Below are 26,740 nucleotides of genomic sequence, written 5' to 3'. Positions count from 1 at the left end.
GGGCGGCGGGGGGCGGCGGTGGGGGGCCATGAGCCGGCCGGAGGCCGAGCCCTGCTCCCGGGCGCTGGCGCAGGCCCGCGTCTACCTGGGGCAGCTGCGGAGCCGCGTCTCCCCGGCGGGCCCCGAGGGCGGCGGGCGGCGGGACTACCTGGGGGAGGCCGCGCGGCAGCTGCGGCTGGCGCTGGAGCGGGACGTCAGCGAGGACTACGAGGAGGCCTTCAACCACTACCAGAACGGCGTGGACGTGCTGCTCCGCGGCGTGCAGGGTGCGTGGGGCCTCCCCGCAGGGCGGGGGGCCGGGGCATCCCTCCGGGGAGCGCGACCGGGGGGCCCGGGACATCCCCCTGGGGAGACCGGGGAGGGGGCCGCGGTGTCCGTCCGGGGAGAAAGACGACAAGGGGGCCGGGGTGTCCCTCCGGGGAGAAAGAGAAGCGGGCCGGGGCATCCCTCCAGCGGTTGCAGCCAGGCTGCCGGGGCATCCCTACTGGGAGAAGGCTGAGGGGACCGGGGCATCCCTCTGGGGAGTGTGGCCGGGGTCCAGGGTACCCCTCCCGGGAGCGCTGCAACGTGACGGGGACATCCCTCTGGGGAGCATGGCAGGCCCCTCACGCCCGCCCTCTGCGCCGACCACAGTTGACCCCAACAAGGAGCGTCGGGAGGCCGTGAAGCGGAAGATCACGCAGTACCTGCGGCGCGCGGAGGAAATCTTCAACTGCCACCTCCAGCGGGCTGCGGGGGGTGGCAACCCCACTGCCACGGTGAGGGGCTGGCGTGGGGAGGCATGGGTGGGATGGCAGCGGATCTGTGCCCCTGAGAAACCTGGGGGACACACATACAGAGCAGCCCCAGTGAGCCTCCTCGACTGCCTCTGCCGAATGCCACGGTAAGGTGGTGTAGAGAAAATGGCAGACACGTCAGCTGCAGAGTCTCCTGGCATGACGGTGGCTGCGAGGGAGCTGGCAGCCCTTCACCCTGCCTGGATCGAAAAGCCGAGGTGGGCCCAGTTTGCCTGGGGCGCTCCCAGGACCCCCCAAGGTGTGTGTGTTTAGCTTGCTGCCGCCATAGAGAAAATGGCCATTTTTCATGGGACTGAAGCCACTGGGGGGAGCCACCTTGTCAGATGTTGAAAATGTCATGTTCCCCATCATTGTTCCCATCTGGATGGAAACCAAAGACGATGGCCACTTGCTGCATTGTGGGAAGGAGGTGGTTAATGAAGGGAGAGGGGAGTGAGGACGACTGGAGAAAGGTGACTACCTTCCATACAGATCCCCTTAGTGTTGAAGCAGTTCAGGTCCAGGTACAAATTTCGGAGTGATTTTACCCCCGCTGCAGGTGCAAGCTTTCCCTGAAAACTTCAGCAATCCAGGAGCTGGCCAAGAAAATGGTCCAGCTGATGTTAGGAATCAACCACGGCCGTTGGGGCATTGTCTCTGGATGTTGACCAGCCTGGCAGTAGGGCTGCCTCCTCTGGAAACGCGAGGACTTCTCCCACCCACTGTCGTGGACAGTAGCACCTCTAGGTCCCTCATCCTCTTCTCCCACCGCCTTGCAGGGTTACAGCAGCCTGCGCTTCCGGCCGATCAGGACGCTGAGCTCGGCAGTGGAGAACCTGAGACGTTGTAAGGTTGTGGGAGTGATCGATAAGGTAATGACTCGACCTGGAACTGGGGGGGTGAGGCTGGGGCTGGACCAAAGGGAGTGTAAGCTGGAGGGTCCTGGCAGCTGGGATAGGGCTGCCGGCCCCCAGCACACCCAGCAAGGAACGTGAGGGTATCCGTCCACACCATTCCCACCAAGGAAAATTTGCAGGCGAGGATGCAAGCCTCTTTAGGAATTAGTTCGGAAATCTCTTGATGTCCCCATTACTTTTGTTTACCAGAGCTCCCAAGATATTTACAAGGAGGTTGATGCATCCAGTTCTTTCCCGTGCATGGAATCGTGCTTGATGCCTAGGTACCATGATGGTGAACTCCTGTGGATAATCTAGACTTCAGCAGAAGACAAGCTATCTGGATGAATAAGCTAATTAGTAGTTCATGATCTTGGAGTGAAGATGCCAGGCTTACTGTCTCCATACATGCACTGGCACATTGCTTTCTGCCGTTCACGCATCTCAGTTTGTCAGGACTGATGTGGTCCTCCTGTCCTGCCAAAGCCCCGGTGGGCAGCCCAGCATGGCCCACAGAGCCCAGAAGGAGCAGTGCGAAACCCTTCTTTGTGAAGGAAGCAAAAATGGTGTGGGAGTCACCTCTTGTTTTAATTAACTTTCTACTCCCTGGCTGCATGGCTATCTCATTGCTAATAACCTGTGTTTTGTCTTTCAAGAGTAGGGGTTTCAGCACCACCAAACTCCTCTAGTTTGGGTGGGAGTTTGTTTTGGTTCCAGAGTTGAGTCCCTTGGGTCATTCCTGTAGGCTGTGTGTTGCGGGGGGAGCAGTCACTGCTTCTGACTGGTACTGTATATACTGCTCCCAGGTGCAGATCGTCCAGGATCCGGCCACTGGCGGGACCTTTATACTTAAGGTGGGTGTTTTCAGTTTCATCTGCCTGCTTCTCCCTGTCATGTCAAGAGCCTCCTTGTCCAAGCAGATAGCTGGGGCAGGCGGGAGGACCAAAAAAATAGCAGCTCACAGAGGTGTTGGAGGAAGTTCATTGTTCATAAAGCTTCTCTTGGTTGCCTCAGCCATTTTCTGTGATCAGAAGCAAAGTGGTTCTCCCTGGTCAGCTGTTTCTCTGCCTGGTAATGCTGCAAGCCAAGCCTTACACCCATGTTAATCTGGGTCAACCCCTGAAACAGGTCGTGGGTGAGGTGTGCTCAGTACAAGTCCTAGGGCATTTTCCAGTGTCCTTGGAGCTAAACATAAAGGACTTCAATAATTGGACAAGGAGGCTCTGGCATGACAGGGAAAAGCATCAGTTCCAGAGGGAAGAGGAGAGGGGACTGGGATGGCAGGTTCCCGTCTGAAGGGAGTAGGGGCAGTTGTGGGAGAAGGCCACCGCTCTGGACCAGCGGTGTCCTCTGGGTCCCGCAGCGCAGGTGGGGAGCGCTCTGCCTTGACAAAGCTTTGCAGAGCCCTGCCTTATCACAGCTGGGTGCTGGGGACTGACAGACCTCTCAGCATGAGCTGTGGGTTTCCACAGACAGGGAACTCCATCGCAGGTCATGCAGGGGAGCAGCCATGGGGCTTGGCAGATGGCACACTACCTTTCTGGCTGGTCTCCTGCCCTGCCAGGTGCTAGGTTGCAGGGAGTCCAAGTCCCTACCATGCTGTAACGCCCATCTACCTGTACCTCCTCAGAGCCTCCCCAAATCCCATGTTGAGACCCGTGAGCGACAGACCATCATCCCTCATGGGGTCCCTTTTATGGTCAAGCTGTTGTGCTACTATGTGAGTGAGGACTCCATCTTCCTCCACCTGGAGCATGTGCAGGGTGAGTGAGGACAGCATAGCCTGCTCTTATCCCCAACCTCCTTTTTTTAAAATCTCAAATACGTTTCTCCTGCTGCTTTGGGACTGGTATTTATAGTGACAGCACAAGCTGTCTTCTTCATAGATGGGTGGTGGGTACCAGGGCTTGGAGACTTTGTGGAAAGAGCTGCTCAGCTGTATTGGGGATTCTGGAGGTTTGCTAAGAGCTGACTGGGGAAGTAACCTAGAAGTGGACATGTGGAGACCTACAAGGAGAAAGAGGTTGTGTGTGTATGGGTGTTATAAGGAAACTAGCTTTAGGGACCACTGAGTCCCATGGGAGGGAATGGTCATGCCGTGAGGTAAAGAGGTTGATGTGGTCCAGCATCTTGAAAAGAAGAACCTCTTCATTTTACTGGCATTGTTTGACCATGACAGGAAGGTGATGGAGAAGGACAACCAAGTGAGGTAGTTCACCTGGAAGTTGTAGAGCAAAACAATTTTTTGATAGGACCTTTATAAAACATTTTTTGGTTACAAAAGAAGAGGTCACACTGGATTTTGATATCAGACCAAATAGAGGAGATGATGGACAATCGGGGCATAAAGGGCAGGGAGCACACTGGGATTTGGGTACGACAGGGAGGCAAACTTGAGGCTTGTCCCAGATCCTGGTGAAGAAGTGTGACAAGGCTTGTCCCAGGGAGCTTCTTTGCTCTCTGCTGCTTGAACAGATGTGTAGGGAGCAGCAGCTGGAGTCCAGCAGTGATAAATGAAGGCTGACTTGTTGGAGAACAGCCTCAACACCTCATGTGTTGCTGTAGGATGAATTTGCAGAAAGCAGCCAGCAGCTGAACATACTGAGGCTGGGAAGCCCTGGCAGCATGCTGTGGGCTCCAGGACTCGCTGCTGTGGCTCATCACTGACCCACGGGTTCTGCTGTGCTGTGGGAGCACTCCGGCATCTCTGTCACGTGGGGAGGAAGGGCTTTCAGGGGAAAGAGGTGATGGCGGTAGGATCAGGGGCGTGTGTGAAGAGGTGGCTGGCCTGTGACAAGGAAGCGGCAGAGCTGGGATCAATGGGACTGTGCAGAATGGGGAGCAGCACTGCTAAAGGAGCGGGGAATGAGCCTTTGGTGTGCTAGGTCCCAGGGGAGGTGTGATGTTGAGCATGGTGTGCTTGTAGGGCTGGGGAGTATTCTGCATGGACTTGAGCTTTGCTGCAGGGGAGGTTAATGATGCTCAATCACATCCCCAGCGTGTGGGCCTTGGCCTGTGCCTGAATGGGCCATGTCCGCAGTGGGGGAACCAGGGATGCTTTCTGCCCCATCACTTGTTCTTCTCTCTGCTTTCCAGGGGAGACGCTGTGGTCTCACCTCCGCTCTAAGTACTGTGTCCAGCAGGGCTCTGGCAGTTCAAACACCATTCAAGCCCTGAGAGACCGTGGCAGAGAGGATGGCGTGGGAAGCTCCCAGGGCAGCAGCCAAGTCTCCATCTTCTCTGCTCGGACAGGCAGTGGCCTCCCAGGCTCTGCGACCCACCAAGTATTGGGAAACACTGCTGCCTCGCCCACTCAGGAGCAGTCCCCTGACCCCATGGACCCCGGCTCAGGGAACCACTGCCAGCTTCGCCTGGCTCCTGCCAGCAGCACGAGGGCTGCGCCTGGAGGGCAGGATCTAAGCGTGACACAGGCTGTGTCTGGCATTGTGGACCATGCTCCAGCAGTATCAGCCAAAGGCCCTGGCCACCTTACTGGTCAGGGCCTGGTTGTCTACCCCTGGGATGTTCTAACCAGCGGCGTGGGCTGCATATCGGAGAGAGCAGCCTCACAACAAGACCCCAGGCTTCCCCAGACGCTCACCCCCGTACTGAAGACTGTGAGAGGGGGCCAACCAGGGACCGGGGATCTGCCATCTCAGCAAGTGTCTGAGGTCCCCTGGGCTCGCCCCCTCCTGATCTTGGGTCACAGGCAGCTTCGTGCAGGAGTCGCCACGTCCAGCTCTGGCAAGCCCTGTGGGCCTGACCCAGTGGTGCGGGAGCCCTCACGAGGAGCAAGCCTGACCTGTGGCTGGCTTGGCAAGCAGCCGCTGTCAGGACAGTGCAGGGCTCTACCTTCCCATGGGCACGGCCGGCGAGCGTGGGCTGTGAAGGAGGAGCAGGTGCAGCTGTGGGCAGCAGAAATCCTCCTGGCCTTAGAGGGACTTCACCAACAGGGTGTATTGTGCCAGGACCTCAACCCCAGGAACCTGCTGCTTGACGCAGCTGGTAGGTCATGCCCCAGGCTGCTGCCCTGAGGAGGAGGAGGAGGTTGGCCTCTCAGCTGGGAGACTGCCATTTGCCCCATTTCCAGGAGACATGGACTTTCTTGAGTTTGCTTTGGGGGAGGGTGGGAGTCTGGGGAGGTTTGGATGTTTCTGAGCCTGGAAGTGCGGTCTCAGCTGGGATTTCCAAGCAGTTATTACAAGAGATGGCTCTGTAGCGGGAGAGTCAGGGGCCGTAGCCACAGGAATGCATTGCCCCTGCTCCCACGTGGGGGCTGGCTGCCTGGGAAAGCCCAGCACGGGGAAGCTGAGACCAGCTGAACTGTGCCTGAGGTTAGTGGGACTGGAGTTTTCCCCTGCTTGTAGTTACTGCCCGGTGGGATATTCTGGAGCCATCCCATCCCTTCGAGCCATGGGTACTGCTGTCTGTCCAAGTCCCTGCTGAGCTGGCAACATCTGGGGCAAACTGGAGAGGTACAAATTGCTCAGGAAAAGAAAAATGCAGAGAGCTTTGCAAGGGGAAAGCTAACCTCCCCCCCCCTTTAAAAACTGTTTCTTTCCTCACTACAGCCTCCACTGAGGTCTGTGAGCTTGGAGCCCACCTAACCAGTCTCACCAGCTAAGAATGCCTGCTGGGCATCTCGGGCAAGCACTGGGAGGCCAGGGGGTGCACAGTGCCTCTGCATTCAGAGCATGACGGGGGCCCATTGCCCTGGCTGTTCCCAGTTGCAAGGATATGGCTTGGCTTTGTGCTCTGACCAAAGTCCCTAGCATTGTCCTAACCTCCCTGCTTTTGGCTCTGGTGCTGCTCTGCAGGTCATGTCCGTCTCACCTTCTTTGGCCAGTGGACAGAGGTGGAGCCCCAATACTGCAGCCAGGCACAGGAAGAGCTGTACAGTGCCCCAGGTAAGGGACGCCTTCTGCCCTCTGCTCAGTAGCACCGACCGGGGGTGAGGGGGCTTCTGCAGGCAGCAAGATGTGCCCAGCACAGTACGGCCACTGGTGCTCCCTGCCTCTAGCTCTAACACCTCTCTGGCTCTTTCTGCAGAAGTGGGGGGGATTGCGGAGCCCACCGAAGCAGCTGACTGCTGGAGCTTTGGCTCTCTCTTGTATGAGTTGCTGACAGGAGTGGTAAGAGGCAGAGGAGCTGTGCAAGGAGGGGGGGGGAGGAGGAGGAGGTGACACTGTAGCGCAAGGGCTCCCTGCCATGCAGGGGCCGGGAGGGTGCCTTGCCTTGCTGGCACCTCAGTGCTGTGCCAGGTTGCTTCAGGTGTGTGATTCCTAGTGCCTGTGCATGGTCTCTGGGTGTTCAGGGCCCCAGGTTTTAAATCCTGCCATGTAGGGCTGGGGTTGTGTGGCAATGAAGGCTCAGCAGAGGGTGCTTCTACCCTCCTCAGTGCTGCCGCTTACCATCACACTCTGCCTCCTGCAGCCACTGTCCCAAAACCACCCTTCAGGGATTCAACCTCACACCCAGCTGCATCTGCCAGAGGGGCTCAGCCTGGCTGCTACATCGCTGCTCACGGAGGTGAGGGGCTTGGGTGGATAGGAGGGAGGATGGGTTAGAGGCTGGGGAAAGGCAGGGTCCAGCCTGGGTAGCTTCTCCACTATCCCCGTGTCCCCATCCTGCTGTCCCGTTCCCTTTCTCTGCAGCTCCTGCAGTACAACCCGAAGCAGCGCTTGGGCTCTGGAGGAGGTGGCATGGCGAAGCTGAAGTCCCACTCCTTCTTCAGCACCGTCCCATGGAACAAGCTGGTGGGCTAGGCAGGCTGTCCTTCCCGCAGGGAGCTGGGCACAGAGCCACTGTCCCTGGCATTTGTGACCCCAGGTGGCACTGGCAGCTCTGCCTGCTAGGGGGAGGTTTGCCTGCAAGGGCTGCCCCGGTGTGGGGTACACATGAGGTTTTGCAGCCTTGCATGTTCTGTCTCTGCTTGTGTTTGTTGGTGTCTCCAAGAGAGGAGGCTGTGGTCTGGGCCAGGCTGTCTTCTCCTCTAGGTCCTCCCTCATGGGAAAAGGAGCCCAGGTGCCCACCCCCAGAGAGAGGCTATGCTCCCCTTCTGGGGCATCCCCTTCTCAGCTTACCACTGTGCCCTGGGACTCCCTCCCTATGGTTTTTATCTCTGCTGCTACCCCAGGGACCCCCCAGGCCCTGTTATTTTTTGTGGCTTCAAAGTGCATCTCCTCCAGGCCCCACGGGCTGGTGCCCAAGCGTGGGGGTCTGTTCCCATCCCTGACTGCATGTGCGTGTGGGTAATGCCTGCTGTGGGGGCGAGATGGGAGGGACCCCTCTGCTCTTCTCCCCCCAGCCCTCTAAAAAAATAAACCGCTCATTATCGCTTGCGGAAGTGTCCTTTTCTTTCTGAGCTGGACCAGCCAGGCCTGGGCCTAGTGTGCTGAGCGAGGGAGAGCCCCAAATCTGTTTCTCAAACCTGCCTGGGAGCCCTGGGTTGGTGGCGCCCACTGGGTGTCACCACCCTGCAGCCAAAACCCAGAAGGTGACACTGAGTGTCCAGCCATCTCCGCTTGTACCCCTGCCTGCCTCATGGCCTCAAGTCTGCACAGCCATGCAGCTGCAGCTCAGAGTTGGGAAAAGTGCACAGCATGCCTGTGTTTTCTTCCAGCTTTGACTTTTGTTGTTGTTGCTCATTCTGGCTCCAGCCTCCTGTGCCTGGGTGCTCCTTTCTGCTGGCAGGACAGCAACCCCACTGCCCTCATTGCTGTGCTTTGAGCACAGTCATCCATGGGTAGACCAAACAGTGAGGGTTTAAAGGGATGAACTCTGAGAGCCAGCACAGATAGGAGGAGGATAAGAGTGAATACAAACTAGGATAGAAGAAAAAGCACAAACATGCTAACAGCCCAAAGCAGAGGCTGCTGTGCTCATTTGTGCAAGTCAAAGCCATAGGCTGGAAGGATGGCTAGCAATGGCAGCAGTGTAGTTTTGGCCCTCCTCTCCCAGCACTCCCTCCCATTGCTCACTTATCCCTGATAGTAAGGAATTACTGGCACCAGTGAAACTTTCCTATGGTTAGCTGGTTCCAGCTCTTCTTGCCACCAGCAGCAACACCCTGCTTGCTCCTCGCTGGTTCAGCCTGGCTCTCAGGCAGCAGCAGGAGCACTTGTCCACCAGAGGGAAGCAGAGCCCGGCAGAAACTCATCTCCCACCCCAGCAAGGGCAGGGGACACCTCAAAGGCTGCGCAAAAGCAAGAGGACTAACCGGGGAGCTGACCACTAATGCCACGGCAAGCCAGACAGCAGGAGCAGCTAAGCCTGGGGCTTTTCCTCTCTAGGGCAGCGTGCACTGGCTGAACCCTCCAACAGCAGGCTTGCACCCTTGGCCGGCAGCCTCCTAGTCCTGTGATTCAGGGGAGGTTCAGCAGGACTGACCCTTGACCAAAGCCACAGCATGGCTTCTTGCAACACAGTGCCATGGGTGTCATCCAGGAGGGTCAAAAAAAGGAAGCTTCAAGCACCACAGCTGCACGACCCTCCTACAGCAACGGCCAACAGGGCAGATTAAAAAAAGCAGTTTGCTAGGCTGCATCATTTTAAAAGCTTGACTGTACATTCACTCCCTGGGTAGTTCAAAGGCCTCATTTATTGCAGCTCCAGACAGAATACAGGCATTGCCCTTCCCCAGGCTCACATACAAAGTCAAGTTGGGCCCTCTGTATCCTAAACCAGCATGGAGGGCTGGGTGCTAGCAGCATTTTTTAATCAGAACCTTCTCTTTCACTCAATTTATTTGTTAAAGAGCAGCTAGACTCCTTGCCCTTCCTTTACTGGACAGGGAAGGGGGTTTTCCTCTCCTCCTACCCTTCTACCTCAACCAGGGACAGTCAGAGGAAAGCGGACTCCACACACCAGTTTGTCCATAGCTGCCAGGAAGCTGTAGGAACCAGTACTAGGAACTGCTCTCCCTTTCATCAGCATGCCAGCTGTGAGTGCAATCATATTCTGTTAAAAGGGGCTGTCTTCTTCACTCATAGCTGGGAAAGGCAAACCATTCTCTGAAGTTGATGTCAGAGCTGGAAAAACCCTGCCATGATCCAGGAACGATTTCGTACTGTTCCAACAAGGACAGCTCCTTGGGGAGACACTCAGCACCACAGACAGCTTTTGCTTTGCAGTTCTTTGATCTTGCCTCCCTTCTCCCTCTGCAACCCTTAACAGCCTTTTTCCCCACTTGCATGATTTATAACTCTCCCCTGTTGTAGCAGGGAAAAAAACCTGGCTCCACACCTGTACTTTAAGAGCCCATCCCAGGTCTCCCTCTTGGCCATCAGGCCATTTAGCAAACACTGGGATTTCCTCGCTGTCTGTGACAGTTCTGTTGCTGGACCAAGGAAAGGAGGATTTCCAGCCCTGAAAACCTCATCTTTGCTGGGAAGAGCCAATTCTGTGCCAAAGAGGGTTTAGCACAGCCAGAGAAGCCTCAATTTATTACCCCCAGTGATGGGCCCAGCTCCCGTTCCCTCTTTTCTCTCACCACCAGAAAACAGGCTTCTTACACTACACTAAGGAAGCTGCTGCCTGAGTCCTCACCCAAGAGCTGTTGCTCATTCCCTCAAACACACCCCACCTCGCAGTCGTTGCCCACTTTTATTTCATTTAAAATCCGCTGTGTTAAATATTTTAGTTACAAGTTCTGCGTAGAGGGTAAGAGTAATAGACTCTGCAGGCACTAGCAACCCCCTCACTCCCCAATACATGTGTGCGCTATCAGATTAAGGACTGCCCCCCTCCCCCCAAAACCAGCAGCCTTGGGCTGGGATGTACATTACAGTTAAAGACCTGGCCCTCCCCAGCTGTCTCTCTGCTGGTAGCAGGCCAAGCCCTTGCACGCAGGAAGCCAGCAGTCAGATCCACCGTCAGTGAGCTGTGATTCAAGGACAGCTGCTGGGGGCTGGTTCTTAGCCCCATGTCGGGCATGTAATGGTGAAAGGGTTGTCCCCCCAGGATCAGTGCTACCTCCACAGAGGTCACGGGCTCTGCCCACCCAGACAAACATTCACACCAGTGACCAGGCTGGAGAGAGACAAACGATCTCCAAGGGAAAGCAGGGGAGCTGCCACCGCTGCGTTCCTGTCTGTGGAGGGAGTGTAACCAGGGCACTGCCAGAGGCATGACACCTACCTCAAGCCCTGCTCTGATCAAAACCTCTGCTGCAAGTGGCCTGGGTGTCCCCAGACTGCCCTTGCAAGGCAGATGAGTGTGAAATATTTTCAAGCAAAACAGGGACAGAACAGTAGCCTCTCCTCTCCTCTCCCTCCCAGGAACCTCAGTGCTAGGAAATAAAGCTGAACCTGCCTTGGAGTGGCAGGGAAGGGTACCCTAGCACAGCAGCAGCAAGCAGTTTCCAGTGGTATAGGACAAGCTAGAGGTGAGAGTTCGGTGCTGTGAGGGAGAGGATGCCATACAGTTGGCTCTGGAAAGGCAGTGCCGTTCAGTGGTTGGCCCACTGCATAGCAATCCTCGTGAGAAACTGAACCTTCGTTAAACAGAATAGGAAAGGAGGTAGGAGCTATCCCCACAATTCCCTCTGGGACAGCTCCGATCACAGCGGAGGAAGAGAGACTGGAATGACCCCTGCCAGTTCCTGAATGCCCTGCATTGCCCCTGCTGGTGCTGTGGCCCTGCCCTGCGTGGGTTGTGTGGGGGTGTGGCTGCTCTACAGGTCAAGCAGCAGCACGCGGGGATCCTCCACCGCTGCCTTGATCTTGCGCAGGAAAGTCACTGCCTCTCTGCCATCAATCAGCCGGTGATCATACGTCAGCGCCACATACATCATGGGCCGCACCTCGATCTGAAGGGGAGGAATAAGACAGGCATTAGTGAGCTCAGCCCTACTGCCTGTATAATACCCTCCTGTGAATTCTGGGAAGACTTGGGCTTTTTCCTATTCTGAATCCAGGGCTCAGGCCCTCCCGGATGTGTCCTGCCTGGCAGGATTACTGACCCGCTCACTCACCCAGGCACTGATCACCACTCAGGCTGGGTCCGCACCACATAAGACTACGTCCCTTTCTGGAGCTGTTCTCTATCACAAAGGCTACAGCCTATTCCTCCCCACACCTAAGCAGATTATCCATTTCTCCCCCTCACAGATAGGACAAGGCCCCCTGCAGACCTCAGGCAAGTACCAGTGCCAGCAAAGCTGCCCTACACCCATTAGTCTCTGCTCCTCCTTCACAGTAAAGCCTTTTATAAGTTGACACCAACCCCCTAGAAAAAGGTTATGGGCTATGGTCCTCATCCCACTGAGCTCTCCCCTATGTTCACTGAAACCTCCTGCACAGCTCCACCTACCTTGCCTCCCACAGCTACAGGCCTGTCAAAGATGGCATGCATGCCTAAGATGGCAGACTGGGGTGGGTTAATGATAGGTGTCCCAAAGAGTGACCCAAAAACCCCTCCGTTGCTGATTGTGAAAGTGCCGCCATCCATGTCTTCAATGGCCAGTTCGTTCTTCCGTGCCTAGAAGAAAAAGCAAGGTCTTGGAAAGCTGCACAGATCACAGAAGGCAAAGGACAAGGGTTTGGACGTTCACTCTCTCCAGGAATAAATGCTGATGGCAAGACCTTCACTTATTGATCTGTTCAGCTGAAAACCAGCACGAAGTACTTGAAAATGCATCCTGTCTTTAGATCTGAACATTTACTGGCTTTGGGGAAGGATTCTCTTGCCTTCGCTTCCAACTCCTGCTTTTGCAGGAGACGGACACAGGGACTTCTACCCCAGGGCAGTTCAGCCTTGGCCTCTAGAGACAAAGGTGAAGACACACCATGTCACTAATGCATAGTTTGCAGTCTTCTGGAAGGGCAACAAGTAGACAGACCTGTCCTGTAAGGCACAGGCACAGCTACAAATGTAACTGGATCACTCCCCACAGCACAACTCAGTGTGTTAGAGGTCAGAGATGATGACACAGAGGGACTGAATCAATTCATGCCTATTCAGCACCCCCAATTCTTCCCATTCCTCCCAACCCTTTTCAGAAAAACCTCCAACTTTCCTTACCTTCTCCCCCAACTCGTAGATAGCACGCTCTATGTCAGCAAAGTTCATGTTTTCTACATTCCTAACGACAGGGACCACAAGACCCTAGGGAGAAGCATAGTGCATGGTCAGCAAATTCACCGCAGCAACACACGTAACTGTTAAGGGGCAGGAGCCTGGCCTCAGCCCAGCAGAGTTCCTGCCTCCTCCTCAGCACACAGCAGGTGGTTGGCAGAGCTGCCTTGCACCTTGGCAGCCTGCCGGGAAACCTGGCATGACAAGCACTAAGGGCCGACACCTTAGTGTGTACTGAGACATCATCTTTGCCTTTGTAAGCCCGTCTCATAAAATCAACCAGGTGTGCCTGGATCCAGCTCCACGTCCATAAAAGCAGGTGAGACACTGGGTAGAGTTCAGCTGCCACCTCTTTCTCCACCAGAAGAGTCGAGTCCCTTTAAGATGGACCTCCCCTAGACTTTGGGAGCAGTGACAGAACTTCAGTCGTGGTTCTGTTGTCAGGCAGAGGTTTGGCCAACTAATTCAACATCTGTAACTCCATCCCATACTCTGCCTGGACAGGAACATCTCTTTGAAGCAGCAATGTCATTTACAGAAATGGTGGAACAACACAGCAGGGTTAGCCAAAGGACAGGACATGCAAAGCTTTTACTGTCTATGCCATATCCTCATGGGTCCACAAAAAAAGAAAAGGACCTTGTTACTCCATCTCCTAGCACAGTGGCAGAATATTCTTTGTCCTCCACCTCCTCCCAAAACCATCTCAGCAGTCCACAATATATCAGATGTCTCATTTAGAAGATCAGTCTCATCAGTAAGTTTCTGTTGCAGCAGAGCTCAAAGCTGAGTTGGCTCAAAGTATACGACCATCCCATGATCCGAGGCTGCAGGAAGCATGGCCAAAGCATCCAAGGTACCTACCCGGGGAGTTGCTACAGCAACACTGATGTCCACATAGTCCCTGTACACAATCTCTTTGGTCGTGTCATCAATCACTAGAAGGAGAAAGAAGCTGTTTTTCACATGCAGTACCCAAGATCAAGGGCTCAACAGGACAGACATAGCCACAAAATCATAACAACTTGTTCATCTCTAGCTTAAACATAACTCCAGAGAAAAATGAGCCCTCACTGCACCTGTGGGAGAAGCACCAGGGTAGACAGAAAGGAAACACAGTCCAGATAGGTCAGTCCCCCTCGGACATTCCCTTGGTTATTCTCTTCTTCTAGATTTGAGCAAGTACCTCTGACACTGCCCAGGAACTGCATCACACCTACAGCAGCTACCTCTACACCAACCAGCAGGCTCTGCCCTCTGCAGCTGTGTACGCATGGCCCCAGCCCCATTCCTGGCAACCCCTTCCTAATAGAGCCCCTCTTGGCAAGCTGTCCTCTACCTACATAAGCGGCATTAGCAAAATCAGCTGCAGCACGTAGGACTGTCCCCCTTTTTTCTGTGTATTTGACTTGCTTGTCCAGGCTATGTGCCCTGCCATGGACTTGGGCCACCTGCTTTCCCCCACTCTGCCACGTTCACTGGTGAGACATGCAACTCACCAGCAAGGGTCACCACTCACCTGCATTCACAACGGGCTGGTCCTGCAGAGCAAAAGCTGCAGCTTTCACAAAAGCTGACATGAAACCTAGCTTCAGATTGTGCTTTTTCAGGAAGGGATCCTTGTGTACAGCTCTCATCTCCCGGATGTTGCTGCAAAACACATGATAATGCTGGTCAGCAGGGAGCCCAAGAAAACACCATTCCGTTGCTCTGTAACAGATTTCAGTGCCAGCCCCAAGGACTGCATAACTGCACCACCAACCGGCAAACTCCCAGTCTGCTGAAAAATCCTTCAAATGTCATAGATGAAGTGGGCTGAAGGTGGCTCTAAGGCCCCTGCCAAAGGATCTAACAGGCACTGGTCCTGGACGACAAACTCCACAGGACAGGGTTAACCTGCATGGCCCACACTGCCAGGCACCTAAGCAAGATGGGGCATGGTGTATTTCCTGCTTAGACCTGATGTTGCCACCGATTCTCTGGAGACACCAGTGCTGCCACCAGTGTGGCACCACAGACAGCAACAGCAGGTGTAGCTGGGCCAGCCCTGGAAGGGTGAAAAACCAGAAAATGCCAAGAGCAGAAAAGATGCACGTGGTGTCAGAGGGAAAAGACTTCAATCACTGTGCAAGTCCAGCACCAGCCAGCACAACAATGCCTCCGTACCCAACTCTCCAGCTTTGGGAGTTGCACAAATATGAAAGAAATCTTCCCAGATGCTATGGTAGTGGGTGCCAGCCCACCTGCAGCCCTCAACCAGACTAATCATGTTTCCCCGCTGCTTCTATTTATCAGAACTCAGGCCATTTACAAAACTCAACCAAGCTGTGGCTACAACCTCTGCCTATTGTAGGCTAATACCAGAGCTGTGGAATTGCATGGTCCATCCCTCCCCCCTCCAGAGACCTGGAGCCTTTGAAGAGACAGCTTCAGCAAGGCACAGGGGTCTCCATGGTTTAGAGTGTTTGTTTTCCTGTGCCTAACCTTGTTTAGGGCTAGGATTACCACCCAAAGACATTAGTGTCTCCCAAGACACAAGGACTGCAGCAATGAGGACGAGGTTTGCTATGAAACTGGCTCATTATGGCTTCCTCCTTTCAGATGCTGACCCCCTGCGGGAAGCAGGAGGCCCCAGCACAGGTCCTCACGAGTCAACCTCACAGCAATCAATCCAAACCAGATTACCAGATGCAATGAGAGCCCGAGGCCAGCGTAAAGCGACACCTCAATGAGCCTCTGAGAGGAGATAAAGCTGCAGCACTTCCTCTCCAATCAAGACTATTTTGCCAACCTTATTGTTCTGAGACCCAAATATTTACATGTTTTGTCTTAAGGAGCAGAATAGGATTTCACAAGGCAATTTGATTTGGGCACAATTTCCCCTTAATGCACTGTAACATAAGCTGCCCACCCTCCAAAACCATTAGTGTGTTCAGTCCGTGCAAGCACGAGTCAGAAGACCCCCACCTGCCCAGAGGGGATGGAGAAGGATGATAGTCTGTCTCTGGAAAGCTACATCATCTGACAGCAAAGGCCTCAGACCTATGTAGTGCTCACCTGAAAGGCTGATGAGCCCCGGGGAACCACCTCATTGGAAGCTAAATATGCCCACCTCCAAAAGCAGTAACCTGGTGGGGTGGCAGAAAGCAGATGATACATCTTGCTGTCTTCTAATCACCACTATACAAGTGATAGTAGTCACTCCTGGTCTTCTGCTCGACATCTACCAGTCCTCAACCAAGAACTACACAGATGAGGAACCAGACTGCCCCTTTTACAGGCAGCAGATGACTCCCAAGGAATGACAGGCCATTAGGAAGCTACGCACCCCTCATACTGCAACACCAACGTGGCCGTGATGAAGCTGTGCAGATCGTGGTACTCACCTAAGAAAGAGGTCCCAAAAGACATGTTGCCAATCTCTCCAAAGAGAATCAGCAAGGTCTTGACTGCTATTTAAAGATGACTGCCTGCATCTATTTCTACTTGCAAAGGGAAAAAGAGGTCTGCTCCTCACCTCATATCGATCTCATTGAAAGTGGTCAGCATGGCACAAGTATTCTGAGCCTCTTTCAGCCGCTGAGCAATACGCTGACGCATCCTATTCATTTTCACCTGAAAATTAAAAAGATATAAGCAGAAGCTACCTCAAGCTCATTCAAGGGGCAAAATGCACAAAAAACTCAAAAGGCCCTTCTTCTTGCCATCTGGTTGACTAGCAATAGATGCTTAGGGCCAAGGTTTTCACTCTAGGTCTCCCTGAGGAGCATGACAGGCTGAGCTGATTTCACTAGAGCTGCCCAGCTCAACACACAGTTCACTTGAAAAGCAGTGCTGAAATGCATCACAGTATAACTACTTCCAACCTATGTGTTTCTCAGGACCTCCAAGCATGCATAGGTTTCCAGCATGAGGCTAATGTGAAAAGAGCAAGACTGCTAAGAAAGCAGGCTGCTCAACCATGTTCTCTTAAGAATGCACAAGGCAGCTGCAGCAGCCTCAGCCCTTTGCTGAGGCCTTGTGGACAGACCAAGCAGATCACACTGAGCCTTCTGTGCTCAGTCAGCAGAGTTCAAGACAAGACTTTTACCTAGAAAAGACCTGCATCAGATCAGACCTGGCTCCTCCTCCAGCCCACCCCTAAGCGGTGCCCTCATGTAGAGAATTTCACATCTGTCACAGCCCCACTGAGCTGGATGTGAACAGGTAGATACAGACTCATCCAGAAAGCTCAAGACTTATGCCAGAACAGACTGTCACCCAGCAACAGAAGCCTTGGCAAGGCCCCTACTCCCACAGCTTACCCTATGTTCTGATCGGGCACCTTTGCTGGGCACTGCCTCCCCAGGAGGGGCTGCCGCTGGGGCTGCAGCTGGCTTCACCGCAGACACTGAGGGTAAAGAACACATCAGTCAAAAAGGGAAGCCAGGGCTTAATTGCAATGCCCTGAGGTAGAAAGCCCATCTGAGCTCCTTGCTCAAGCAACACGGTGCGGAAACAGCCTTGAATTGGGCTGGGCAGGTTCCAGGCATAGCTGAGCTCTCTAGTCTGGAGCATGCAGGGCAATAATGCAGGGAGGCCTTCACCATAAATGCCAGACTGTTTGCTGTCTTTAAGCTTACACACTCTCCCCAAGTGAGAGAGGCTTGAAAATAGGAGAAAATGGCTGTTGGCTCACCTGGTTTGCTATCAATGGGCTGAGTTGACACAGGCGGCACTGGTGGCATTGTAGTGGGAATTGGTGCTGCAGCAGGGGGAGGAGCAGCTGCAGCTACAGGTTCAGGGGCTGCAGGAGGAGGAGGGGCTGCTGCTGGTTTGGCCTTGGCAGGAGCAGCTGAAAGACAAGGAAGAACCATGGTAAGGGCAACAAGAGCTTCCACTGTCAGGGATCTCTGAGTCCAACCAACCTGATAAAAGTTAACCCTCCAGCAGAGTGCCTTTATGTTCTCAGCACTACTGAACTGATAGGAGCCACCACAAGAGGATCCCAAGGTGAAAGTGTTTTACTCATCGACACCCTAGATCTCCTCGCTGTGCACAAGACTGAATGCTAAAGAGAAGAGGGTGGAGAAGGGAGTTCTATCAGTGGAATTCTCAATTAATTTTAACTTAGAGCTGCAGTCTCCTCCAGAGGGAGCAAAAGGAAATTTCCACCCCCAGAAGGGCTGAAATTATGCTTTTCTAATGGAAAAAAAATAGGAGTATTTTCTTCCAGCTAGAGAGGCAGATGGAGGAAACATTTAACCTCTCTCAGGATCCCTCTAAATGCCTTGCTTCCATCTTCAGAAAAAGACTGGTGGAAACAGGAAGGCCTATGCAAGTTATACAGGCCTGACTTACCCCCAGTTTTCCTGAGTTTGAACAGAGGCGTTCCCCCTTCCACTTTGCCACCATCAGGTACCAGAAGGGCTTCAATCACACCAGCTGCTGGGGCTGGAACTTGCACTGATGTCTGCAAAACGGAAAATCAGTGAAATTCCCCCAAACATTGGATGGAGAACAAGTGGCCAAGATGCCAATATGCATAGATAAGACATTGTAATTTGGCACAGACGGCAGCTCTGTCTCGCACCATTTGCGCCTGTTTTCACACCCCCCACTGGGATTTTGTGCCAATGCTTAGAAGTTTTGGGAGATGCTGGCAGTGTAACATATAGCCTGATCTTCCTGCTCCAGGGTACAATCAAGAATTGACCTGCTGCCAGCATCTTCTTGACAGCAACACCAGAAGCAGAACTTGGCAGGGCATTTTAGCAAGAACTTCAAAGCTTAAGAGTCCTTTAAGGAGTGAGTAAACTTAAAGGCTAAATTTTAAACAGTCTGAAGACATCCTATGGCTCTGCAGATTTCTCCTCTGTTTAAACACAAACATGTTTCAAAGCTTAGAGCACTGAAATTGGAAGGAAGAGTGGAATTGCAGCTCCAACAAACATCAGCACCACTGATGCTTAATCGAATGTATGAGGAAGGAAAGAGTTATCAAAGAATTCTCATTTAAGGCACAGCCAGCTTTCATACTAGATGAGAAAAGCTTTTCTCCATCACGGAAGCAGGAGACACAGGCAGGGCCTGCAGGCTTTAGGAGCATTTAGCAGGGAGGAGCCATACAGGATACCTGCTACAGAACTATAAAAAGTTTTGGTCCAGAAAACTCCTACCTTGTCTGTTTCAATCTCACACACCACTTCATCTTCCGCCACTGTGTCTCCAACAGCTGAATGATAGATATGAAGACCACTGTGAGGAGGGAGGTGTGCTCTGGCCTCCCCTCTTAACCCACAGCAGTCTCCCCCACTAATCCAGAATGTTCTCACTCCAGTTCTCCACAGCTGCTAAAGAAAAGTCTAGCTCAAACATCAATCTACTGCAGAGTCTGATTCCAGTTTAGACATCACCCTTCACCCAACATCACCCGTGACAGAGAGGTGCTGAGGCAGTAACTGCAATCCTTACCCCTCAGAAGAACTGCAATTAACTGCCTCATTGTCACAGACTGAAAGGCACAGAGCAGGCTGTCAGCCAGTGAACTACAATGCACCCCCGAGCTGCCCAGTGCAGCAGCAACGGTTCTGAGAATTTCAGGGAAGAGGCACCAGCTTACCTTTCTCCCACCTGACATCTCCTTCTGTGACTGACTCTGCAAAGGCTGGTGTGTTCACCGTAACCACGTCATCCCCTGTGAGAGAGAGAGAGACAGACTTGAACGCATTCAGAGCTCAAAACTTATGGCATTGCTTCATTCTTGTCATCAGGACTCTACTAGAGGGAGTAAGTCAACAGACATCAAAAGTTGGCCTTCTCCTTGCTTCAACACTGATTAACACAAGAGAATTCCCATTTGACTGAAAGTCACATTGTGACAGGAATGCCAGACAAAATCTTTAGGGCCCCAGGACATAAACGCTCAATCATCCACCAAGGTGGGACAGCAGTGGACCTAGACCAAGAATGGAAGAGGCAGCTTCAGCTGTTGTCAGGACACCAACAGGTAGCACAAGAGCCATCCCGCTGACTCCTGACTTTTTACTTACTACGTACTGCAGTGGTTCTGAAGTAACGGACGGTGAAGACACTGGAGCTATTTACTCTGCAGAAAGAGAGAAAGACATGAACACAGAAGTATGTTCCTCTGCAGGCTGCCAGCACCAAGCTGAAGTACAGAATTTACACTTGCTTAACTGATCTGAAAGGCTGCTCAGCTGTTCTGATGTATTTGTTCCAAGGACACCTACTTACTGTTTAAGCTGCAACAATCCCACTAAGAAAGGAAACATTGCAGCTTACCATCACTAGCGCTCTCAGTAACTCAGTGAGAACTGACATTTAAGGAATTTTAATTTAGGGAGGCAACCCAACAGAACCCCTGCAGTTCAAATACTGATAAAAGGCTGACCCAGACAGCCCACCCTACACCCAAGACTAGTGCAGTAACCATTTTCTACCTCCAGATCAGGACTGTCGATCTCTACAGAAGTTGCTAGATTGCTCCAAAAAAAGAGAAAGTCCCATAAATTGCCTATGGCAACACATCCAAGAGACAGCTATTTCTCTCCACCATGTCCCTTCACAGGGAGCTGGCAATCCCAAGCGTTCCAAAGGATTTTTTTTATATCTACTGACACCGCATTTGGAAACCTGAAGCAAACGTGCTTTAGCATTTCCTCTAACACAGGCTACTTGGTGCAAACAGACCAGCTTTTCAGGCTTTTATGGATATACTCTTAAGGTTATTTCCCCAAATACATTTTTACAAGACCGTCTCAGCAATACAAACCTTGCCATATGAACAACAGCTCCCTGAACCATGCCACTTCTCCTGACAGAAATCCTACCAGGAGGCCACCATAGAGCAAAGACTTCTAGTCAGATAATCAAAGGCTAGAGATCCATTTATCACCAGTCTCCTCATTCCCATCCCTTCCATGCTTCAGTATCTGGTTCCAAACAAGGTTTATTTTCTTTAAGTGTGCCAGAGTTCCTGACCTGCAAAACCTAGATTTTGTTAAGGCTAGCTCCACGCTCCTATGATGTGCACAGGGATTTTATGACAGCCAACCATATTCTGCCTCCCAGCTCCCAAATCTTATCAGGGCTAGAGCAGCCCCAGCCTCTCCACATCACAGCTTTCCTGCAGATACTTACACAAGCTTCCTGCTGTTCATGTAAGCCAGTCCCTGGCTCCCAGCCACACCTGTGAATGAAAATGGTGTTACCCCACAGGAACGTTGTCCAGCCCTCAAGTGTCCCTGTCAGGTAAAAGAGTGCAAAGGATACCACTGTCCACCCTGAAAGAAGCTTGCAACTAAGTGGGGAATATAAGCATACAGAGGCACATCAGTGCCATCAAACCTGCCCAGAGCTTGCCAAGAACAGTGGTCTTGTCTTCATCTAGACTTATAGAGATGGGAAAAACAGTTGTATCTTGACCTCAATTCTAATAAGGATAACTTTGAAAAGGGCAAACAAAGCAGCAGCTACCCCAGTCAGAACAAAACCAGGAAACAGCTACAAGGAACACCTCCAGGACTGCTGAAACCTCAGTTGCTGCTGAGTTATCCTCACCAATACAAAGGGGTTCCTAATAGGAGCAAGGCATCAGTCCCGTAAGAGGCACCCCCAGGAAGCCTCACAGTCGCATGGATAGGTAAGGAGTCAAAAAAGAATGAAAACAGCATGTTGGGCAGAGTAGCAAGCCACCATCACCCCTGCTCTCTGTCTACCCCTTGTCCCAAGAACATTTCTTTTCCAAAGCTCACAGCAGGGAGGTACTTGCATAGCTTCTCAGTTTCACATACCCCACCATCCCCTTCCCACACTGCTCACATGCCCTGACACTGCAATTTTTATTACAAACCGAACTCCTGTCCTTTGTCTTTTTCAGAGCACTGGGCAGTCTTCCAGTCTGATCTTAAAGAGAGTCAGCATAGCAACTGGAGAACATAGTTATCTCAATTACACAATGCCAGAAGGAAGAACCATTTCCCCACTTGATTTTTAAAAAAAGTGATACAATTTTGACACCATCCCCTACTAAAGAGCTGCTATTGGAACTCTAGGAGCTGGAAAAGGTAAGCAGATTTAACTGGTTTCTCAATGTGGAATCAGAAGTGAGTGAGGTAATGCTACATAAACACAGTACGGCTAGAAAAAACAGAGCTCTGGGAAAATCCAGTTTAAGTACCGAAGAGGAGTTCATAGGCATACTAGATTTGACATGTCACTTAATATTCACCCATCATTTTCAAAGGAATTTATTAGAGAGCTAGGCTCTGCAACAGTATGTGTTTCAAGCACTGCAGTGCTTGAAATACACTGTGCTGCTGCTGTGAAATCTTCACCAGAGCTGAATGGATTGGGCAGTACAGACATTAGGCAAGGGAGGCACTCACATGGAAACACAGCTCATTTCACCAACTGTTTCTTCATTACATGACTGACGGAAATAAACCCCAATCAAACTTATTACCAACTTCCATCATCAGCTCTGTTCTGTCTAGGTAGTTTGAAATGAAATAAAAGCATAAGACTCACCAGACAGAGAGCATCTTGCCAGAGTACAGTTCCCCTGTCAGAGAGAAGAGGAACTATCAGTATTGCAAAAAGACAGACCCACCCTAGAAGGACTTTGGTTTTCCCATGAGACCTAGATCAGAGACAGGACCAACCATTCCCATGCTCCAGACTGCAGGCCTGCTACTTTCCCATAACGTGCAATAGCAGGAGACAGCGAGAGCATCTACACCCTCCTCTTTGCTTTGTCTCCTTCCAGGATTCTTTCCTGTGGAGCGATGTTAAACCTCATGCACTTGGTTTCCAGTTGTGGCTCCAGCTGTTTTGACCTTCTCATGCATACTTTCCCCTTTAAGAAGGAACAGATTTCTAAGGACTCATTCACTAAAATTTGCTATGAATGAGAAGGTCAAGGGTAGCTACTGGATACGACAATAAAACATCCCATGATGTTTAATCCTATAGTCACAAATGCAGCATCTGGGGTTTTTTTGTTTGTTTGTTTTAAGGCTATGAAGCCTTTGAACTCCAGAAGGCCAGAATTTCCCTTGATGGAAAAATTTCTACTGCCCTCAGTGAGCCAGGAATTCCACCTTCTGGTGATGTTTCACTTCATACTCATGTAATCATTGACTGCACTCCTAGCTCAGTGTAACATTCCTCAAAAGTAAAAGATGTTTCAAGATATTCCAGTTACCTTCCCTATTGTTATTACACATTTCTCTAGCATCAAACCTGCAGATTTGGAGAATCTAAGAACTCTTTAAAAGCTATAGGAAAATATCACAGTAACCATGACTAAAATGCAGTTGACTGGTTTGGAAGAACAGCTACCCAACAGCTCAAAGCACCCTTATCCAGCAGCTAAGGTAAGAGGTAAAAATTAGATTTCATTCACATCTTCAGTGTCTGAAGGGAAGTTTGCTTATAAGCCCTGATTTCAGCTTCACCAGAGCAAGCAGGATGGGATATAACTGATCTTAAATACCAAAATAAATTGTGGAGCTGTGTGTGATAAGACAGCATCGAGGACCACAGAGATACTTAAGCTTGTCACACCATCTGCAGGACTGAGAGCTGTAGCATACAAAAATATATTCAGTGAACACTTCGTATCATCAAAACTACTAACAGGTCTGGAATCAGCCGCTTGGCAGTTTAATTACCTGAACGTATTGATCGATTTGGCTTCTCAGATATTAACACATGGTCAACTCAATGATCAATGGGCAGTTCAACAGGGTTACGATTAGCTGTGCCGAGGATGCAGGTGGCCAGGCTGACTTGCTGCTCAGCCAGCGTGGGTCTGGCAGAGCTCAGGAGCTCCAGCACAGTGCCATGCAGCTACCCTATTTTCCAGCCCACTGCAGGGACTGACAATCCTGGACCAACAGTCCTGCAAAAACAGCCTCCAGCAGGGCCTGCTGGGGCCCCTGCCCCAGGTCCGACTGGGGAAGGGAAAGCAGGGAGCACTGCACAGACTTTGCAGAGTCATCGCGAATGCTACAACACTTAATCTTGGTGCAGCACAGGCGCCCTGCTAACTCAGATCTGGTTTGTTTAGAGACAGCCCTAAGCTGGGATCAATAAGACAAATTTCAAGTTAACTCTGCTTGGTCAAGCGTCTAAAGCACCACAATCCTAAGCACATAGGTTAGTTCCTGTATTGATCCTGTATTGAAGCAACCTGAGCTCTCCTCTGCCCATTAATGTTTTCCTGGGTGCTTCATAAAAAAAGTGGTAAAGGTATTCCTAGCACCCTACACATAACTTGTTAAGAAAGAGGTACAGACCCAGCCTGAGGTAAAATCAGCCAATTTTATTTGCTCATGACCAGTTTACTGTAAGGTTTAAAAAAAAAAGTTTAGAAGGCCTGTCCCAAAATAAATTGTTGCGAGAAAACACACCTGCAGCTCTCTTCCATGATGAAAGCTCCACAACCACTGCAAAATTAAGGAAAAAACTGGTATCATTCTACCCTTCTGTCTTTCAGGTTAAGAAGTGAGGGAAAGAGCTCTAATGGGAGGAAGAAGCACTAATGAAAGATAAGGAAACTCTCTCTCTCTTGTGTCCATCCCTTAACCACAGTACCTCAGAGATGCACGTGCAGCTCTGAGAGGTGCCTGACAGGGTTGCTTCCTGTTCCCTTTTTCCTGGAAGGAATCACTGTGATTGCACCTGTTCCTGGCATCACCTGGCTAAATCTGCCTCTGCCTGATCTTGGAGCTTCTTCAGCGAAAATAGAAACATTTAGTTTTCGCTAGCTGGCATTAGCACTTTGGGTCACTTTAAAGAGACAGCATTCACTTGAAGAAATAAGTCTTGGTCTAATTAGCTAGTGACTCACATACCAAGTGATTAATTTTTCCCCTACATTTCACATGACTTCTCAGAATTGCTTTTATAACTGTTATTATGTCAAAGGGACCCTGGCACACAGTGTCCCAGGCCACACCTTTCAAGGAGTAATCACCTTCCCATAGGTCACTACACAGTGAAATAAATTATGGAATACATCAGCTAAAGCGACAGCCTGTATACCTACACATTTCTTCTCCAGGAGTGGGAACAGTGACCAGTTCAGGTAAGGACACTAACTGAACAGGAAGATACAGTTAATTTCAACAGAGGCAAAACAGAAGCCCAGTGCTGGGCAGCTCTGACAACAGGCAAAGCAGCAATCAGTTGTCCAGCCCTGGCTTCTTCAAAGCAAAGAAGCTGCTGCTTTAACAACAAGGATGAGCACAAACCACTGCTACACACAAAAAACCCATAGCACATCTTTCATGGATTTTAACACAATTATATACAGCATGGCAGGGCAGATGCTAAGATGGGATGGAGATAACAATGCTGAGTGGTAAAGGATACTGTTACTAAGATGACAGACTGAGACCTCCTCCAGCACACAGGGAGGATCAAACAGGGAAGAAAAAGTTCTTTACAAACTCTTCCCCAGATAAACAGGAGGACTTGATTCTCAAAGCACTGAATGTAGCTCCTAATCAAACCATCCTTTTTCAGACTAGCTCTTCTCTGGACTTTTTCAGGTCATCCTTCAACAGCTGCCTCTCCTCCTCCACCCCGAGTCTTACATGCTTGGATGCAGGCTATTGATGCACATTCATGATTTCTACCTGATACATGAATCCAGGACCTTTTTCTCTTCTACGAAATCATCAAAATCCAGCCAACCCTGCCCTACTCTCCTTGTTTCTTGCTGACTCCACTGTTCTCCCATTCAAACCTACACTTTTGAATTTTTTACACATCTATTGTTCTCACTTCTCCCATCAGAGGTTTGCCAAGTTCTGGCATTTCTTTCCACCTTACCAAAGGCCTGTATTATCCTTTTCATCAAAACTTACTTCCCATGTCCCTACTGAAATGGAAATCAAACTACTGCTACCATCTTGACTTCTCAACTTTTTTAGTACATCTAACAGGTTAACTAAATTTATCTCCCCTTCCTAGTACTCAGCTATAACCTCCTGTAACCTCCTGATTTGCAGACTAGTTTTGCAAAAGGTTGGAATACTCCATCTGGCTTTCCCCTCTGTTCTATGTAATTACACAGCACCACTGAGAGCTGACAAAGCATAAATATTGTTAAAATGCCACTTAAATAAGGTTATTTTAACCTGCACTATAATCAGTTTGTATCTACATATAACAAAATATAACTATGTAGTTAGTTATAAATTGTTTACAGTGGTTTTATATACACACACAGAGATATTTATAAACACAAATCTGTTTCTAGTGCCAAGAGGCAAGCATTTAACACACAATAGCCCTACAGGGAAGCATAACATAATGTTCAACATTACAATTAGCTGTCAACACTTGCTCACCTACATTCACACAATGGCTAAAATCAAATCTCATGCTCTAAGGCTTCAGCTGGTCATTTGGAAGAGAAGTGATTTTTTTCCTCCTGTAGGCATGCATATATACGTACATATGTGCATGCTTACATATATGTACTTAGATAAAGCTGTGCATGTTTGCTATTTAAACGGAAGACATGGCCCGAAGTCAGCAAATGACAGAAAAGAGCGGGCCAAGTGCCGCCACGATGTTGATTTGAGTTGCTGGCTCTGGCTATCGGACCCCGCAAGCCCAGGCTACCGCCAGCACAGGTTACTGCTGTTTGCACTGGTTGGTTCAACGACCGCTTTGAAAATGGAGCACGGGAATTAAGTAAGAAAGTAGGCACCACTTCATTTGCGGTTTCTGCACCGGGCGGACCCCGGCCGGGGAGGGTCTCTGCCGGCGGAGGCCGGGGTGGGGGGGAGGGAGCGAGTCACGGCTGCCAACAGAGCCGCCCCCCAAACCGCTTCAGCCCGGCGACAGGCGGCGACGGCGGAGCCCGAGAGCGGCGCTTTTCGGAGGCTCTTCCCCTCGGTCAGCTCTGCCCGGTGCCGCAGGCGAGGCGCCGCCTCTCCCGACAGAGGCGGCGGGCCCGGCCCGGCCCGGCCC

The 26,740-nt window shown here is 51.3% G+C and overlaps 2 protein-coding genes across 2 annotated transcripts; one reads left to right on the top strand and one right to left on the bottom strand.

Moving 5' to 3' along the window:
* The first annotated feature begins 28 nt into the window (after positions 1–28).
* On the top strand, positions 29–7,437 carry RPS6KL1 (ribosomal protein S6 kinase-like 1). Its single transcript, XM_010584000.1, has 10 exons — positions 29–266; positions 634–758; positions 1,556–1,648; positions 2,479–2,526; positions 3,303–3,435; positions 4,769–5,677; positions 6,490–6,579; positions 6,722–6,804; positions 7,106–7,201; positions 7,327–7,437. Exons 1-10 carry the CDS (start codon positions 29–31, stop codon positions 7,435–7,437), a joined length of 1,926 nt encoding a protein of 641 aa, XP_010582302.1.
* A 2,822-nt stretch (positions 7,438–10,259) lies between these two features.
* DLST (dihydrolipoamide S-succinyltransferase (E2 component of 2-oxo-glutarate complex)) lies at positions 10,260–26,687 on the bottom strand. The gene is made up of 15 exons (XM_010583715.1): positions 26,117–26,687; positions 22,280–22,313; positions 20,891–20,939; positions 19,780–19,835; positions 19,350–19,424; positions 18,907–18,962; positions 18,089–18,200; positions 17,427–17,582; positions 17,053–17,138; positions 16,266–16,363; positions 14,268–14,398; positions 13,613–13,686; positions 12,695–12,778; positions 11,984–12,151; positions 10,260–11,480 (listed from the first exon to the last, which is right to left on the bottom strand). The coding sequence occupies exons 1-15, from the start codon at positions 26,144–26,146 to the stop codon at positions 11,346–11,348; spliced, it is 1,344 nt and encodes a 447-aa protein (XP_010582017.1). The 5' UTR covers positions 26,147–26,687; the 3' UTR covers positions 10,260–11,345.
* Positions 26,688–26,740: the final 53 nt, after the last annotated feature.

Source organism: Haliaeetus leucocephalus, unplaced genomic scaffold (genome assembly GCF_000737465.1).
Source record: "Haliaeetus leucocephalus isolate CR32 unplaced genomic scaffold, Haliaeetus_leucocephalus-4.0 Scaffold932, whole genome shotgun sequence".
Classification (NCBI taxonomy): Eukaryota; Metazoa; Chordata; class Aves; order Accipitriformes; family Accipitridae; genus Haliaeetus; species Haliaeetus leucocephalus.
Note: the sequence above shows the minus strand (reverse complement) of the source record. Positions and strands in the feature narration are given on the sequence as shown.